The sequence below is a fragment of the Physeter macrocephalus genome, chromosome 21 (genome assembly GCF_002837175.3).
Source record: "Physeter macrocephalus isolate SW-GA chromosome 21, ASM283717v5, whole genome shotgun sequence".
NCBI lineage: Eukaryota > Metazoa > Chordata > Mammalia > Artiodactyla > Physeteridae > Physeter > Physeter macrocephalus.
In genome coordinates, this window is record NC_041234.1 from 61,402,456 (window position 1) to 61,422,763 (window position 20,308).

Here is a 20,308-nt window from a genome sequence, read left to right on the forward strand (position 1 = left end):
TTCCTACTTTCTACAGGATTTTTATCGTAAATGGGTGTTGAATGTTGTTGAAAGCTTTCTCTGCATCGATTGAGATGATCATTTGGTTTTTCTCCTTCAATTTGTTAATATGGGTGTATCACATTGATTGATTGGCATATATTGAAAATCCTTGCATTCCTGGAATAAACCCCACTTGATCATGGTGTGTGATCCATTTATAGTGCTGTTGGATTCTGTTTACTAGTATTTTGTTGAGGATTTTGACATCTATATTCCTCAGTGACATTGGCCTGTAGTTTTCTTTCTTTGTGACATCTTTGTATGTCTTTGGTATCAGGGTGATGGTGGCCTCATAGAATGAGTTTGGGCGTGTTCCTCCCTCTACTCTATTTTGGAAGAGTTTGAGAAGGATAGGTGTTAACTCTTCTCGAAATGTTTGATAGAATTTGTCTGTGAAGACATCTGGTCCTGGGCTTTTATTTATTGGAAGATTTTTAATCACCATTTCAATTTCATTACTTGTGCTTGCTCTGTTCATATTTTCAATTTCTTCCTGGTTCAGTCTTGGAGGGTTCTACCTTTCAAAGAATTTGTCCATTTCTTCCAGGTTGTCCATTTCATTGGCATACAGTTGCTTGTAGTAATCTCTCATGATCCTTTGTATTTCTGCAGTGTCAGTTGTTACTTCTCCTTTTTCGTTTCTAATTCTATTGATTTGAGTCTTCTCCCTTTTTTTCCTGGTGAGTCTAGCAAATGGTTTATCAATTTTATCTTCTCAAAGAACCAGCTGTTATGATTTCTTTCCTTCTGCTAAATTTGGGGTTTTTTTTCTTCCTCTTTCTATAATTGTTTTAGGTGTAAGGTTAGGTTGTTTGAGATGTTTCTTGTTTCTTAAGGTAGGATTGTAATGCTGAAAACTTTCCTCTTATAACTGCATTTGCTGCATCCAATAAGTTTTGGGTCGTCGTGTTCTCATTGTCATTTGTTTCTAGGTATTTTTTGATTTCTTCAGTGATTTCTTGGTTATTTAGTAGTGTATTGTTTAGCACCATTATGTTTGTATTTTTTACAGATTTTTTTCTGTAACTGATATCTAGTCTCATAGCGTTGTGGTCAGAAAAGATATTTGATACGATTTCAATTTCCTTAAATTTACCAAGGCTTCATTTGTGACCCAAGATATGATCTACCTGGAGAATGTTCCATGAGCACTTGAGAAGAATGTGTATTCTGTTGTTTTTGGATGGAATGTCCTATAAATATCAATTAAGTCCATCTTGTGTAATGTATCATTTAAAGCTTGTACTTCCTTATTTATTTTCATTTTGGATGATCTGTCCATTGGTGAAAGTGGGGTGTTAAAGTCCCCTACTATGATTGTGTTACTGGCGATTTCGTTGGGTACATAAATATTTACAATTGTTATATCTTCCTCTTGGATTGGTCCCTTGATCATTATGTAGCTCCTTTCTGTCTTGTAATAGTCTGTTTTAATGTCTATTTTGTCCGATATAAGAATTGCTACTCCAGCTTTCTTTTGATTTCCATTTGCTTGGATTATCTTTTTCTATCCCCTCACTTTCAGTCTGTATGCGTCCCCAGGTCTGAAGTGCATCTCTGGTACACAGCATATATACAGATCTTGTTTTTGTATCCTTTCAGCCAGTCTATGTCTTTTGGTTGGAGCATTTAATCCATTTACATTTAAGGGAATTATCTATATGTATGTTCCTATTACCGTTTTCTTAATTGTTTTGGGATTATTATTGTAGATCTTTTCCTTCTGTTGTGTTTCCCACCTAGAGAAGTTCCTATAGCATTTCTTGTAACGTTGGTTTGGTGGTGCTGAATTCCCTTATCTTTTGCTTGTCTTTAAAGGTTTTAATTTCTCCTTCAAATCTGAATGAGATCCTTGCTGGGTACAGTAATCTTGGTTGTAGTTTTTTTTCCCTTTCATCACTTTAAATATGTCCTGCCACTCCCTTCTGGTTTGCAGAGTTTCTGCTGAAATATCAGCTGTTAACCTTATGGGGATTCCCTTGTATGTTATTTGATGTTTTTCCCTTGCTGCTTTTAATACTTTTTCTTTGTATTTAATTTTTGATAGTTTGATGAATATGTGTCTTGGCGTGTTTCTCCTTGGATTTATCCTGTATGGGACTCTCTGTGCTTCCTGGACTTGATTAACTATTTCCTTTCCCATATTAGGGAAGTTTTCAACTATAATCTCTTCAAATATTTTCTCAGTCCCTTTCTTTTTCTCTTCTTCATCTGGGACCCCTATAATTCGAATGTTGGTGCATTTAATATTGTCCCAGAGGTTTCTGAGACTGTCCTCAATTCTTTTCATTCTTTTTTGTTTATTCTGCTCTACAGTATTTAATTCCACTCTTTTATCTTCCAGGTCACTTATCCCTGCTTCTGCCTCAGTTATTCTGCTATTGATCCCTTCTAGAGAATTTTTAATTTCATTTATTGCATTGTTCATTATTGTTTGTTTGCTCTTTAGTTCTTCTAAGTCCTTGTTAAACGTTTCTTGTATTTTCCCTATTCTATTTCCAAGTTTTTGGATCATCTTTACTATCATTATTCTGAATTCTTTTTCAGGTAGACTGCCTATTTCCTCTCCATTTGTTTGGTCTGATTTGTTTTTGCCTTGCTCCTTCATCTGCTGTGTTTCTCTGCCTTCTCATTTTGCTTAACTTACTGTGTTTGGGGTCTACTTTTAGCAGGCTACAGGTTCATTGTTCCCGTTGTTTTTGGTGTCTGCCCTAAGTGGCTTAGCTTGGTTCAGTGGGTTGTGTAGGCTTCTTGGTGGATGGGACTAGTGCCTGTGTTCTGGTGGATGAGGCTGGATCTTTTCTTTCTGGTGGGTAGGTCCACGTCTGGTGGTGTGTTTTGGGGTGTCTTTGACATTATTATGATTTTAGGCAGCCTCTGTGCTAATGGGTGAGGTTGTGTTCCTGTCTTGCTAGTTGTTTGGCATAGGGTGTCCAGCACTGTAGCTTGCTGGTCGTTGTGTGGAGTTGGGTGTTGATGTTGAGGTGGAGATCTCTGGGAGATATTTTCCATTTGATATTACGTGGAGTTGGGTGGTCTCAGGTGGAGCAATGTTCTGAAATTGCCCATCCCTCCTCAGAGGCACAGCCCTGACGACTGGCCAGAGCACCAAGAACCTGTTATCCACACAGCTCAGGATAAATGGGAGAACAAAAGAAAGAAAGAAAAAGATAAAATAAATAAAATAAAGTTATTAAAATAAAAAATAATATTAAAAAAAATTTAAAATAAAAGAAAGAAGAGAGCAACCAAACTAAAAAACAAATCCACCAATGATAACAAGTGCTAAAAACTATAGTAAAAAAAAAAAAAAAAAACAGACAGACAGAACCCTAGGACAAGTTGTAAAAGCAAAGCTATACTGACAAAATCACACACATAAGCATACATATACACAATCAGAAAAAGAGAAGAAGGGAAAAAATATACATATCTCTCCCCCCAAGTCCACCTCCTCAATTTGTGATGATTCTTTATCTATTCAGGTATTCCACAGATGCAGGGTACATCACATTGATTGCGTATTTTTAATTGGCTGCTCCTGAGGCTGCTGGGAGAGATTTCCCTTTCTCTTCTTTGTTTGCACAGCTCCTGGGGTTCAGCTTTGGGTTTGGTCCCGCCTCTGCATGTAGGTTGCCTGAGGGCTTCTATTCTTCGCTCAGACAGGACAGGGTTAAAGGAGCAGCTGATTCGGGGGCTCTGGCTCACTCAGGCAGGGGGAGTGAGGGTTATGGGAATGCGGGATGAGCCTGCAGCGGCAGATTCCAGAGTGACATTGCAACAGCCTGAGGTGCACCGTGTGTTCTCCCAGGGAAGTTGTCCCTCGATCACAGGACCCTGGCAGTGTCAGGCTGCACAGGCTCCCAGGAGGGGAGGTGTGGATAGTGACCTGTGCTTGCACACAGGCTTCTTGGTGGCTGCAGCAGCAGCCTTAGCATCCCATGCCCATCTCTGGGGTCTGCGCTGATAGCTGCAGCTCACGCCTCTCTCTGGAGCTCCTTTAAACAGCACTCTGAATCCCCTCTCCTCACGCACCACAAAACAAAGAGGAAAGAAAAATTCTCTTGCCTGTTTGGAAGCTCCAGACTTCTTCCCGGACTCCCTCCAGGCTAGCTTTGGCGCACTAACCCCCTTCTGGCTGTGTTCACGCAGCCAACCCGTCCTCTCCATGGGATCTGACCTCCGAAGCCAAAGCCTCAGCTCTCAGCCCCCACCTGCCCCGGCGGGTGAGCAGACAAGCCTCTGGGGCTGGTGAGTCCTGGTCGGCACCGATCCTCTGTGAAGGGATCTCTCTGCTTTGCCCTCTTCACCCCTGTTTTGTGCTCTTCTCTGTGGCTCTGAAGCTTCCCCTCTCCACCACACACAGTCTCCACCCACAAAGGGGCTTCCTAGTGTGTGGAAACATTTCTTTGTCCACATCTCCCTCCCAGAGGTGCAGGTCCCATCCCTATTGCTTTGTCTCTGTTTTTTCTTTTTTTTCTTTTGCCCTACCCAGGTACGTGGGGAGTTTCTTGCCTTTTGGGAAGTCTGAGGTCTTCTGCCAACGTTCAGCAGGTGTTCTTTAGGGGTTGTTCCACATGTAGATGTATTTCTGATGTATTTGTGGGGCGGAAGGTTATCTCCACGTCCTACTCTTCTGCCATTTTCAGGAGTCGGGATTTTTGTCTCCAGTCCAGGTAAGGCAGAATTTTCCTGACATTAGTATGGATTCTAAACACCGGTGAGTCTGAAAGGACCACACGTTTTTCTGCAGCTCTTTTCTAGCATTTGCCAGCCTCCGTGACTGGACTGATTTGAATTTCTCCCTGTGCCATTTATCTTCCCACTTCCCCTTCTTGCCTTCCACCACCCTTGGATGAATGGGTTTTTGTAATTCTAGCTGTTGTATTTCGTGGACTTGTTATTTTTGTTTTTCTGTGACATACATATATTGGATGTGGGAGCTAAAGGAGGTTCTGCTGCTCCTGGTCACTCCCTTTATAGCCATCACTGTCTTGTTTCTTGTAACTCAGGTTACATTTGTTCTCTTGCTCCACTGCAAGGAAAACAAGCCTGAAGAGATGGAACAGGAGGAAAGACCTCACAGCTAGATCTGCTGGGTTTTGAGAAGTGATTTTCTTTCTTCCCCTTGAAGGGGAAAAAGCTTCTTTCACTGGTACATTTAATGTGCCCCCAACTATAGGGAGGTACCAATTTTGGACAAGTGCCATTGCAGCACAGAATGCTCAGAGAACCTGAACTTTTAAACTCTGGAGGTCTGAACTTTACTGTTGGCCACTGATGGGTCTGTCTGGTATTTCAAAGGATATTGGGTGCTGCAAATAGGAACTGAAAGGGTAAACTTATTAAACCCACTAAACCTGTGGGAAAAAATAATTCACTGAATAAATTACAACTTCTCTGTGCTGCTGTTTTCTCACTTTTTTAGAACTAAATGGGATAAAATATGTAAATTTCCTAGCATGGAGTGTATATCCAATAAATATTAATTCTTCCATTTCCTCATTAACTAAAGAATAAGAATGCATCAAAAGTCTCATAAGAATCACTTGCAAAGAAGGCTGGAATTCAAATGATTTGATATTTAAAATCTCTCCATGGATATATCTTAGGCAAACACAACACTTCTCACATCATGAAAAAAAAGCATTATCTAGAACTAATTCTTGAGAGTCAGGGATGTCAAGTGTAATATGCATTCAAGTATGCATATTCCCCAGTTTAATTGTGAAAGGAAGAAAAAGAGAGTGACAGGAAAAAGGGGAAAGCATAAAGTGATTGGCCAAGTTGTAGAAAGAGGCAGTCTCATCTCCGAGGCCTTCCTCATGTCTCCCTTCCCCCACACACATTTTTCAGATTTGTTGCTTAAACACTTGATTCTGCCAAAGGAGGAAGCAGCTGCTTTACTATAATCACATTCTCTCTTGATTTTTACATAGATGTATGAAAACTCAAGGAAATGTCCAAAACAATCACCCCTCCAACACAGAGCCTGTAAGCTCATAGGTTCACACACACGCATGTGCACAGCTAACAGCCTCTCTAGCTAAAGAGATATGAGATGATAATTTTTAAATGAATAAAGAAAGAAGAAAGATGGGAGATAGATACAAGCAGAAGTATAGTATTAATATATACTTCCCACTCAACTAGACTAGTACCAAATGTGTTACCCTAATTTAACCCTTTGTTTTCCACAGCTGAAGCAAATGATCAATTTTATTTTTGAGAGAGAGGAGAATTGTTTCCTGCAGTAGTAGAAAAATAAAATAAAGAGAAAAGCAAAGAATTGCAGTATTATTATCCAGGGCACACTGTTTCTATTTGTGAAACTTTTGTCCTTATAACCCCACTGAAGAACCTCCTGCTGCAGCTAAAGTAAGGCCGTGTGTGTGTGTGTGTGTGTGTGTGTGTGTGTGTGTGTGTGTTGAGGAAGGCTTATTACTGTTGGAAAAATTTTTTTCTTAATTTTCTCCTCAAAATGATTCAGAGAATAATATCCTAGTTTGTATAATATAAGGTTAAATATCTTTATAGAAAATATAATAATGTAATTGTCAAAAGACCTCATTTCTAGGCACAAAAGTTCATACACTGTAGGAAACAAAGCCATGGAGACACTTTTGAACTTTTGACTTTTCATTTTCTTCTTCCTAGCCCATATCTCAATGGCAAATCTAAATAGACTAAAGACTCCAACCACCGATGCAACAGGTGATAGTTTTATATGAAGCCTATGAAAGAACTTTGTCCCTTTTTTCTTTGGTTCAAAGTGCACAAAAGGTGGTGCTATAGAAGCAGAAAGACTTTATAACCCAAGAATTTCCATGCTACTTGGAACTGTTGCATCTCTGAGGCACATGGTTGTCTGGAGCTAAAGATGACTTTGTTGATATTAATGATCAGAAAGTAACTTTATAACTGGAAGAACTCCAACAATCTGATTTTAGGAATCTAGTAGCTGACTCACCCTTCTTGTTTGAGCTATCAACTTCTGAGGAATTACTAGGTTGGGACAAGAGTTTGCATGATATAGCTTACCTGTTCAGGATTTTGCACTACATATTGCCTAATTGTGGTCTGTGGATATGTAGTGACTTTCACTGTTGGAGAATGGAGTTCCTTTGAAGAAAAGATAAAAGCTGCATATAATCAGTTATTTAGTGAACTTGCAGCCAGAATAATTGGGAGCAATTTTCAGAGTAAAATTTTAAAAACCATTTACATAAATGATGACATATGAATTTATGTTTTGGTTAATTTCAGTCTCAAAAACATACATGAAAGAGTGTGTTTATGGGCTCAGCACCATGCTAGGTATTTCTATTATACTCACTGCATAGTAATTCATCACACATTCCAAACTATATTTGATGAGAGTTTCAAAATATTTGTTTCATTGTAAATGTCCCCACATGATTAGAAGAAAATATAGCTTAATATTTATTAATCAGATCTTCTGTTTGGAAAGAACATCCTATATTTTAAAAAATGAAAGGAGATGCAAAGAGAAAACTGTGTGTGTACACTTAAACATTTAAATCTTCAGTGTGGTGGCGGGCGAGGGCCATAAATAACGTTAAAAGGGAGACAAAACACCAGAACAAAGTCATTTGTAAGTTTTTGATGGAAAAAGAGTGGGTATCATTAATATAAAGAGAGTTTTTATACCTCGGTGAGAAAAAAATCTTCACACTAATAGAAAAATGAGCAAACGGTATGAAAGCAGAAAAGAAGAAAAGCAAATGATTAACAAACAACAAAAATTATTGAAACAAACTAAGAATCAAATAAACATAACAAAAGAATACCATATTTTAACTGGGAAAATGTTAAAATAATAATGCTGATGAGAGTACAGTAGGAGGAGCATTTTCCTGTGGAGAGGGAAAAGATTAAATAATCATTCATAAGCTGAAATATGTAGCCATCGAAATAATGATCTTGATAATATAAATTTACATTAAAAAGCTCATAATATTATATAAGATTAAGTGAGAATGAAGATATAAAACTGCATATATGGTATGATCTTAATTTTTTATTTGAATGGAAGAAAACACAACAAAATGCTAAGAGTACTATCTCTGGGTAGGGGACAGGTCATGAGTGAATTTTATTTTTTCTTCTTTATGTTCTTTTGTATTTCCAAATTTTCTAGAATAAACATATTTTTTGTCAGAAGTAAAATTTACAGCAAACTTAATTCTAGAGCCCTTTATTATGAAAAATAACAGTAAGTGCAATTTTATGACTGGATTTGAGTGTAGTGAACAGCTCTGTGATTTAAGTGGACTTACTTTTCTGAGCTAATCCTATCTTGGTGGTCTATCCCGTGGGGCTCCACTTTTAATTCAGTTGTAACCTTTATTCCACTGTCCTATGTTTTGTTAGGTGCATGACCCATGTTAGTCTGAGTTCTTTGGGAGTAGTGATTGGTTCCAATTCATCTTTGTGCAATATTTGGTACATACTTGGCACTCAGCAAATGTTCACTGAATAAATGCATGACTCTAACTGACCTAGCTCTAGGCCAGGCCAAACTGGGACATGGTAGGCAAACTTTTCTTTGATAATCTTACTTGTTCTGCATAGTATCACCTTTTCCTGATGTATCCCAGGTCTAGAGATCAGCTTTTGTCCATTTGTCCCTTCACTATCCAAGTTCACATCGTGACACTTCAGTCTGGGCAGGCATGTTTTCTCAGAACAGTATCTTTCTCCCTCCTATCCTCTAAATCCTGCAACCTTTTTTTTTTTTTTTTTTTTTTTTTTTTTTTTTTTTTTTTTTTTGTGGTCCCAGCCGCTCCGCGGCACGCGGGATCCTCCCAGACCGGGGCGCGAACCCGGTCCCCTGCATCAGCAGGCGGACGCGCAACCACCGCGCCACCAGGGAAGCCCCCTGCAACCTTTATACTCCCCTCCTGTGTACTAACAAACTTAGGATGTCATATGGTTTATTTACTCAGAATTTACTTTTTAATATGTGGGACTAGCTCATTAAACACATATTTGTTAATATGGTATTTATTATTACAGGTACCTTTTGGAGATATAATGTGTACACTCAAAAATAATCTTAAAAGTGGGATTATTAGGTCACAAAGGTTAAGGGAACTTGACCTTGTGTGTCTTTCAAATCATGCACCTTGGAGAAGGGCTAGTTCTGACGCTGTAAGTTATTCTCTCTGGATATAAATGTACAGTATTATCATTCACAAAGCCACGTCCTCAATCAATCCAAGATCTAGGTACTTCATTTCTGATCAGATCAAGGACCCTTAAAATATACATAATCAGTGGGAGATCCTTGGCAAAAAATAAACTGCACTCAAACAAAAGCAATCAGATTGAGTAGACAATGAAATTGAAAAAACCTCAATTCACAGCACTTGCTTCACATTCTTATAATGGGCTGAGCTGACTTTCATATGTAAGGCTCTCCTTTCCAGTTTTATGTTCCTGAATTTTTCTGAATGTGTAAAGCTTTATGAGGGCCTAAAGATCACTTAAACATACAAGCAAGGTTTACACAAAAAGAAAGTAATCTGATCTAATCCATATCTTATTTTACCTGTTCAGTATTTGGGGTTATATGTAGAGTGATTGGGGCACAAGTAGATATTTTCAGAGTTGGAGAATGAAGTTCCTGTTGATAGAAACAAAAGGGGGTTCAGAAACTGTTACTGAGCAGTGTCATTTAAATGTCTTAGGTTCTTAAGGTACTATTATTTCCTTTATTTTTATAATAACCCAATTTGTCAGAAATAAGAACATTATTTAATGCTTTCTTAGATGATGTCCATCTTTCCAAAGAACACATTACCAATTCCTTTGTCAGCATTGCAAGTAATCTAATGAAAAATAATTTCTAGAATGCTTTCATAACAATACATACTTCTTGCACTTTTAGTTTGCATCCCTTTTTTTGCTTTTTTGAGAACTCGGCTGATGTATCCCCCGATGTTATTGTATGTCTGCAATTAACAAGATTTAAAGTTTATCAAACAAAAACTTTAAATGTAAAAAAATCTGAAACCAATATAGGAAACTACCTTTGAAAACTCAACTAAGACTACTGCTCTTAGATTACTTCAAGCTGATTTTTAATTATGCTTCGTGTGATCTGCTTCTAGTTTAATTTCAAAGAGTAGGTTCTGATGTTAAAGAATGATCCATAAAGACGAGAGTATGATTTTTGATAATGTTTAGATAAAATGTTCACTCTATCAATTATGCTGGCATTCTTTACATTTTTTCCAGATCAGCAAATTGCATAACTTCATCAGTGTGCAAAGAGTTGACAGCATTACTCAATTTCTTCATACATTACTATAATTTACAACCAATTGACACAACTCCAGGATATATTCCTAAAACGATAAAAACAGTGTTTTCTTCAGATCAAGGAGGTATTAAAAATCAGAATCACAGACTTACAAGGGAAACACTGACAGACCCATACCGAAGTACAGATATAATGTAGGTGTAACATGCTGTTCTTAAAACAGGACTGTGCATTTACTCAGACTGCCAAATGTTCTGCACGCTGTGGTTTTCCTTTTGGTTCAACTTGTAACATTTTCATCCTTCCTCCCTCTGTTACGTCAACAGCAATACTGCAAGCTTAATGTTTCTAGGCAGACCTTGAATAGATTCCCAGATTTCCTGCTGGTAGCTGAGGGTAATTGCTCAGACAAATGCACAGAATTAAAGACTTTAGACCAAATAGGTACTTGTTCTTCAGTTTAGGAAAATGGTTACAAATACAACCAAGTGCAGGTGGATTTGTCCGACAGATCCAACAGGAATAAGTTCAGAAAGACAAAAAAGGTGCTTTTTAGTTATGCAATAGTGCATGAATACACTCTAACATAAAAATTTATAAAGTCAAAGATCTTCCCTTAACCATCCTCCCTTCATTCAAATCTCTTACCCATATTTATACATATATGTATAAATAATAATATTTACTTTTATTATTCTGCAATATAAACCTAACAATATCTCATATTATAGATTAATGTCTTAATTCATTATTTTAAATTATAGTGTTCCATAATGTTTGTTTGATAGTTTACTTATCTATCTTTTTAAAATTGTTTCCAGGTTTCCACTATGCTGCAAAGAGCATCCTTGTGCAATGTGAGTATTTCTCTAGAATCCCACAAAGTGGAATTACTAGGGCACAGAGTATGTGCATTATTCATTTTAACACATACTGCCCAATTGATTTCTCAAATGGCTATGCCAATTCCACATCCATCAGCAAAGTGTAAAATTACTCATGTGTTAAAGATGCTTTTATGAAAACTTTTAGCCTTTTTAGGCTGTGGCTAGTAATACTAGGGTTATTTTGAGAATACAGTTAGTGCACTCTGCCTGGTACCTGGTTCTATAGATGGTAGTTCTTTCCCCTTCCCTTTACCCTATTCAAATCTGATGACATTAACAAATTAAACAGAATGAAACTTAACCAGCTATGTGGAGTAGCTTTTAAGATGAAAGAGTATACTGAGAAGTTTTATAAACTTGCTGAAATTAACCCAAATAGGAATACACACACATACACAAATATATATATATGTGTTTGTGTATATGTATCTTACATATTTAGGACATATATTGATAGGCAGTTACTTTATTCAGATGCCAAGATAGCAGATATTCAAAAGGCAAATTGGTGTATTTGCACAAAGACTAGTCTAGTGCTAAAATGAAGAAATTATTCAATCTTCTTATATTTGGAAATCTCATACATTAATTCCACAAATTACATTTTACTTAATTGTTCTGAGCCTTCATTATTAGAATTGATCTAGGCAAATGTGGCTTTTCCCATACAACCCTTATGGAAATGAAGGACAAATGGAATGACTTCAAAAAGTAAAATATTAAGGTGGTAGCTTAATATGGGTCAAAGAGATTAAGACATATAGCAGTGACCAGCATGAGTTTAAATTGCAGCAGTATTAGACTTATCATAAGGTGGAAAAAAACCTATCTGAATATAAGGTGTATTAATTTCAGAAAAACTTGCTAAAGAAAACCCTTTTCCCATGAAAGTGTATGGAATTAGGTAAGTAGTGTGAGTAAAGGTACAAAATGAACATTGTCTTGATGATGGAAGTTACTTTCAGTGGCATCTAGCTCTAGGCAGAATTGCAGCAAGTCATCCCACAAGTAGCCATTGCCTATTCTACAGGAAGTGATCAAAAATGTTTGTGAATGAATGAATGTATGAATGAAGAGGATGTCTTAGTTTTAAAGGCATCTCAGGAATAGAAATTTAAATCTCTCTCTTGATAACCTACATAAATGTTTAATTTTCAGTGTCACTCATCTGTATAGAGCTTCCCTAAATCCTTCATGTTGAAATCATTAAATCTAGTGAATAGTTACATCTTTTGTACTTATGCCCTCTATGCCATAGCCCCATGTTCCTTATAACAAAATAATTGAAGGCTGGGGAAGGGGTGGTGGTGACTATCATAATATAGTGGAAAGAGTCCTGTGCTTGAAGTCCAGAGCCCTAGGTTCTACTTCTAGTTATACCACTATAACACCAGCCAGCTGTGATAATGAACAACTCATGCCATCTTCCTGAGCTTATTTCCTCATGTGAGAAATGGGATGTGGGTATGTGTGTGGATTGGAGGATCTTTAAGCCCCATTCTATTTCCGACATTCTGTGAATATAAGAGGTCACTCCCAGCTTATTTTTCCATACAGACAAGACAATTTCAAATCCTTTAAACGTGTCCATCTTGTTTTCCTTTGATGAAGATGATAATGACAACTAACACCTATGAAGAGCTTTCTATGCCAAATATGTTACATAGATCATCTTATTTAACACTCAGAAAAACTGCCATCAGAAAGGTACTACTATAACCCCATTTTACATATGAGTAAAGTTAGACAAAGATAGGTTAAGTAGCTAGCTGAAGATCACACAGCTAATACCAAGGTGTTGGGATTCCAACTCAAGTAGCATGATGCTACTTAATCACTAAATCCAGAACTCATGCCCTTATCACTATACTTTCCCACACCTATAGCCTGCCTCATTATATTTTCTGTTCAAGTTGTGGAACAAAATTCTACGGTTAGATTTGACTAATTCTCATAATAGGAGGCTAGATATTTGACTCTTTTTATTATTTACTATCAAAAGTAACTTTTTGGTGCCTGAAAACAAGAAATCCACCCATAACTGACCATGTGAGAGAATAGCCCTGATTAAATATTTTAAACTTCTACAAATTCAATAGGGTTTTTTATAAAGTAGACAGCATGATATATTTACAGGGTGTACACATAGAATTCTAAACTCAATAAAACATTGAATTTTTATTTAATTCTCATATCATTTAAGCCCTTTGATTTTGCAGGAAGGCCCTACTTTTTCTGATCAAATATTCAGCGTAATATTGAGTCATTTATTCCTGTGGTTTGTATTTGCTAAATACATAAATATTGCCTGTTGGCAACATTCTTTAGGTAGAGTTTTGTTGAAAAATAATTTTGTTTATAATTAGTAGATTTAGGCTTAGTATGAAATCCAAGCCTGTTTTTCCCACGATGACAAAAGCCATTTTCTATTTTGGGAAAGTTGTAGCAGCCCTCTTCCCTCTTCCTCCTCCTCCCCATCTTTTTCCTTCTCCTTCTCCTCCTCACCCTTCTCCTTCCCTTTTTCTCCTCCTCCTCCTCTTATAAAGTACATGTGGCATTACCAATTTTAAGATCAGAGTGGATTAAAATCAGTCTGCTTTTCTGGGATAATTTTACAACATCACTTGAGATAATTGTTCATACCTTGGTTTAACCTAAATCATAGTTGGGATACAGGAATCAGATATCAGAGACTGCATGACATAAATAAAAGTCAAATGTATAGATCAGGAATATCCAGTATAACATGGTGGTTACAAGCATAGACCTAGAACTAGACTGCTTAGATTTAAATCCCGGTTCTACCACATACTAGCTGCATGAACTTGAGCAAATTACATAGCACTCCTGTGCCTTGGTTACCTCATCAGTAAAAATGGGAATGATATTTGAACTTTACTTACTAAAGTTTAAAATTAATTCAGTAGCCTAAGGGACATAGGCAGTTCCAGAGAGGCTATGAAACCCAGATCATGTGCTAAAATAAAGGGAGGCGCATTTTGATTGAGGGGGGTTATTTCATCTTTTTCCTCTATTTAAATATTTACTCTTTCAAAAAGTAAGGTTCTGGAGAAATTATATAAAGGATAGATACAGTCACCCCTCCGTATCCACAGGTTCTGCATCTGCAAATTCAAACAACAAAGGATTGAAAATTTTTTTTAAAATCTGGAAAGTTTCAGAAAGCAAAACTTGAATTTAGTGCACTCTGGCAACTATTTATATAGTATTTACACTGTATTTACAAATCTAAAGATGATTTAAAATACAGGGAAGGATATGCATAGGTTATATAAGATACTTGAGCATCCGTGGATTTTGGTATCTGGAGCAGGGGTCCAAGTACCAATCCTCCTCAGATAGCAAAGGATGACTATACGTGCATACATACATAAAAATGTTTCATTCAGCTCTTTTAAAAACGTTGTATGAATTTAATTCTTCTTCTACTGAAACTGTCATTCTAAACTTATACTTTGAAAGTTTGTGGCTTCATTTTTTGTTTCATTCCTATGTGTTCTTTAAAGCTGATCATGTACTTTGGCAGCCCTTTGATCGCACATTTGCACCACCATTAATTTCTTTGAATTGTGATGATCTTAGAGGTAGTTCTATACTTAAATGAGTAGCTTGAATATATAGATCTGCAGTGTCCAGTAGAACTCTCTGCAGTGGTGGAAATGCCCTGTATCTGTGCTGTACAGTACAGCAGTCACTAGCCACATGTGGCTGTTGAGCACTTAAAATGTGGCTATTGCAACTGAAGAACTGAATAATTAGTTTTATTGGATTTGAATTAATTTAAATGTAAATGTAAATAACCACACACTACCCTACTGGAAGTGTAGCTCTAGAGGAAGCATTAGGTAAGAGGCAGACTGCAAGCAAGCTTTAATGCTCAGTATCACTACATTTTAAAAAGGATAAAGAAAAATAACACACACTAAAAAAACTTCATTTCAAATATTGAGGTTCAAGTTCAAAGACTCTAAGAGCATGGGAACTTCCAAATTACTCTTTCTAAAGGATATTTATGCCAGTAAACATTATAAATACATTCCTGCTGCTCCAGTCTTTTGATCATATACCATGTTTTAGAAAATTGCTTTAATGTTTTTCCTCGTTAGTCTTTCTTAGCTAGTAGAGCCCTAATAAGCCTTTCAAGCATATGTGTTTACCTAATCTTCCCAGTGTCAAAGGAACCCTTACTTTATAGTCTATTCATTTAGTTTATTACTGTAGTTTGTGCAGCTAACGGCTTTTGTTGGCTATATTTTTATAAATCAATAATACAAACAGAAAGAATTATCCAGTGCTAACTGTGTGCTGGACACCTTCACATATTATCTCAATACTCACTACAACTCTAAAGGAAGGTATTATTGTCCCCACTTTACAAATGAGGACACAAGGTCATGAGAGATCAAGTCATTTCTTCTGGGTAATACAACATTAACACTTACTATGTGTCAGGCACTGTTCTGTGTATTTTTCACCATATATTATCGCATTTGACTCTAATAACAATCTTATGACTTAGGTGTTATTATCGCCCCATTTTATAGATGAGGCAACTGAAGCATATAGCTAGCAAGTCCCTGAACCAGGAATTAAACCAAAAAAGTTTAAAACCTAAGCTTACACTATTAGCCACTACACTTGACTGTTTCATTCTTCAGTTCTCCCCAAGTCTACCTCATCACTGCCCATTTATTATTTGTAGCTCTCCCTGGGACACTACACATAGATTCATTTGGATGGGCATTTTCTTCACACAATGTTCTCTGTGACTGATCTTTAGGCTCTACATAATATGAATATTTTCATTCAATACCTATTGGCTTTCATTTTCCTATTGATAGCTCTGATCAAAGAGTTCAAGACCTTGGTGCAATATGTAAAGGAGAGACAGCAAGACTGCTGGGAACAAGAATTAGGTAATAGAAAAGATTACATGCATAGTACAGGACTTTGTTCTTTAAATATTTGGAATCTTGTTGAAATAAACATGGTACTCTTTCATGTTGCCTAATTTGAATTTTAAAACTTTACTTAAAAACTAATACATAATATAATGTTCCAAGAAGGAAAACCATGGGAGCCTTGTGTACACTCCTGTCAGTTTTAATGACTATGAGAATCACTGAAAGTAATACTAGTGACTTAGGAAAAGCCTAGGCTGAATAGTTTCAAAAGAGGCATATCTTTAAAAACTACCTGACATTTATGCTGACAGAATTTTCCAAGGCTAACGGCCATTTAAATAGGCCATTTAAATAAATTTTCGGAATAGTTTGGGAGATGCTTTTGTTAGAACCTGTCAAAGACAGTAACATGGTTAAACACTTGCCTTAGGTTATTGTTGAGATGCTGTTCTGAACTTTGTACAGGAAGAAACATGTAAATTATAATGACCTCTGTTTATATGAAATAAACACTTCCTTAATTTAGGATAAAATCTGTGATTCTGTTCTTATGTAAAGAAAGCAATAGAACATAACAGTAATAGAACTCCTTCCACTCATCCCTTCCCTCCAAGGAAAATCCCTCATTTAAGAGACCCATTCCTGGATTCTTTCTTTTCTTGAAGGCAACTAGGAGAGAAAATAAAGTACACAGTCACTTTGCAGCACATGTTTTTTGTCTTTAAAAGCTGAAAGTACATACGTTCCTTTGGAAGCCAAAAAAGGATGGTTATTAAGATAGCTGCTGTTGTGAAGAAAAAGTTAGCTCAAATATACTTGTTTAGAAAGGTTTCCACTTTTAAGTAGGGTTTAAGAGCATGGCAAACTTGCAGTTATTTTACCAAGAATTGTCAAGAAAAATATTTGGATCACAACAGTTAAAGGAAAAGTTCACCTCCCTCCCCTTTGCCCCCACCACCTTCACACACACACACACACACACACACACACACACACACACACACACACACACACTGATAGCTCGTGAGTGCCATTGACTCAAAACAGGCCTAGCAATTTATCAGACCTCCCTTAAACAAGAGACAATTGGCAAGGGCATTTTCACGCAGCAATTAGTTGCACTCAATTTCTATAGCTTCATTTAATTGTAAGCACAAAAGGGATGACCAAAGCTGAAAACTGGGCCTCTTTATCCTATAACCTCATTGCTTTCTCAGGCAACCTACTTCCCTGAATAATCGTTCACTTTAGTGACCACTCATTTGAACAATTTTTCAAAACAACACACCCATCCCCACAGAACAGGAAAATTTTCTGATAGTGTATAGAAATCCTGGCACAGTAAGGGAACTATCCACTATCTCTGTAACCAAAGAAAAAAGAAAAAAGTCATGTAAACAAAGAAAAGCCCAAGCTGGGTAATTACTGAGAGCAGAGGCCATTCATAAACTCACTCACATTCTCCCCTGGGCTTCTTTCTGGAGCTAAATTTGGTTGCAAGTTTCAAATTTAAAAAAATGGTAATCCATAAAACACAATCTCTAAGAGATCCCTTCTTGCACCAAAATGTTTTATTCAATAAAGTACTGATGGCTAAAACACAAAATTATATTTTAAAATGAAATATAAACATATAGGACACCTACAGACCAGGTCGTATATATCTGTCCTCAATATGGACTCTCCCTGCATAAGCAAATGGTATTTATCCAGATAATCATGGTGTTTCTTACATAATAGGCACTTAATAAATATGTGTTCAGTGAATGACTGGTATTAAAAATATTTTATTTTGATCAATTTCTCTCTCTCACAGCAGAACTTCTCTGTATACTTGGACAATATCTTGAACTTTGGAAAAAGCTAAAATTAATGGAAGAGAAATACATATGTCCGATGTATATTAACATCAATGCTGTTCATTTGAGGCAGTGTTTCATTTTGAGTTAATGATGGTTGTTTAATGTTTAGGCCTTTTAAAAGGTTGAGCCATAAGGTTTTTGTTTTCTTTAGTTTTATGTAGTTTCTAGAATTCTATTTATTTACAAGACTATATTCAGTTCTAAAATGCACCTATGACCTTGATTACACCTGCTTTTGATTTTTCCTGTTCATATGGATAAACTTAATAATTTTAATTCTACCATCAATTTAGACAATTTCACCATACCTTGTTTCTATATTCAGTTTTCTCTGAGAAACACTTTATCAGTCAGACAAAATAATAACTGAGGGAATCATAAAATATATCTGATCAATTTTAGACAAGAAGCAAAGCAACATTATATCTGGAGAAATTTAAAATATGTTTATGTCTATAAACACTATTTTAGTGCACAAGAAAACAAAAAAGGAAAAACGTGGGCCAAAAAGCCAGAAATAGAAAATACCAAAGTGCTACAAAAAGCATTTGGTTAAATCTAAAATGTCTACTACATAAGCGAAAATTAAGATTCAGGAAGCGAAGCAGAGTGACATCAATTTCGGTTTCTCAAAGGGAACATACTTTACTACTGGCAATTATATATATTTTTTAATTTTAGGAATTATTTTACTATCATCCAAACACAAAAATGCTAAAAACAATTCAAGTAAAAGTTTAATTGAATTCATGATAACCAACAATTGATTATAATACTTATCTTCCTAGCTGTCATGGTCACAAACTTTAGCATCAGAATAATTGTTATATACCAACTCAAAATGTCATTGAAACATGACATATTGAGGAGAGAATTTTAAAGTATAAAACAAAAAGTGTTTTAAGTAATGTGTACTGCTTTCTTGTGCTTGGCATGGTGTACAATAAAGCTGCTACCACATCTTACCCATTTCATTAACATGAAGGTAATTTCAGATCAATTTTAGGTCCTACTTTATACAATGCCATCCTGCCACTAAACAGGGAGAAAAGAAATAAAATAATAGAATAATAGTTTCCTAGTCACATTCTTTGTGGCAGAAATCTAAAAGCTTTCTTGCCAAATTATCTTTTAGTGGATTTATGAATGCCCTTTGATATATAACTCAGTTTGAATTTTTATAGTCAAATTTTCTTTCTTATTTCACTAAGAGAATGAAGATTCTTATTTTTTTTTCCTTTACCACATATCTAGAAGTTCACTTCCCTCTTCCTCACCCAGCCCTCTTCTCTCTTTTCAATTATAAATCACTTCAGACTTCACAACACCCTCCATTCCAATCTCTTTTCCCTGTTTCTGCGGCCATACTTTCTGTCCCTAAGGCTCTTTATAGACTCCTTTAGGGAACTACATTTCAGGATGGAGCTAGTCTTTTGAGGATCACTTAGCAAATATCAGGTAGAAAGGTGAGTCTCGTAAAAAACTCAACCACCTTGGTACCAGGAATATTAAAAAGGAAAGTTGAACTACAGAGTATACAATAAAATGTGATCCTAAAACTTGTTCTGTGGTCAATGTTTATAATTTGCTAAATTTCAGCTCTTTAAATTTTTATCTATTTATTTTTCTTTTACTAGGAAGTTTATAAGAAAAGAGTTTAATGTACTTAAATAACTACACCAGATAGGGTGATTTTAGCATTCGTATGATAATGGTAACTGTTGTTTCAACTTCCCCATTGTTTTGGGGCTACTCAGGAACACAGGTGACACCCACTTTGTTGTTCATGAACTGAATACTGGAATGTACATTTGCATTATTATTATCACAAACTAGTAGTTTTGACCTTTTATTTTTCTTCCCTTTGACTTCAATGCAGGTGGAGTTTTTCTCAAATAGGAAATTACTGACAGTGAATGCTGGGTTCTTCTTCATATTTTTGCCTCAAATTAAGCTAGGAGTGAAATAAATCAGGAAAATTGTGGCCTTTGTAGTTGTTGGGTTACCTATATCTTTAAAAACGTCTTTTTACCCCGAATAGCCAAAGCAATCTTGAGAACGAAAAATGGAGCTGGAGGAATCAGGCTCCCTGACTTCATACTATACTACAAAGCTACAGTAATCAAGACAGTATGGTACTGGCACAAAAACATAAATATAGATCAATGGAACAGGATAGAAAGTCCAGAGATAAACCCACACACATATGGTCACCTTATCTTTGACAAAGGAGGGAAGAATATACAGTGGAGAAAAGACAGCCTCTTCAATAAGTGGTGCTGGGAAAACTGGACAGCTACATGC

The 20,308-nt window shown here is 36.2% G+C and overlaps 1 protein-coding gene across 1 annotated transcript in view; it reads right to left on the minus strand.

Annotated features, from left to right (window-relative positions):
- The window catches only part of POF1B (POF1B actin binding protein), a 92,932-nt gene that overhangs the window by 70,485 nt on the left and 2,139 nt on the right, over positions 1 to 20,308 (minus strand). The window contains 3 exon segments of the mRNA XM_055081592.1: positions 4,558 to 4,734; positions 7,084 to 7,164; positions 9,617 to 9,691. Coding sequence (XP_054937567.1) covers positions 4,558 to 4,734; positions 7,084 to 7,164; positions 9,617 to 9,691 — 333 coding nt within the window.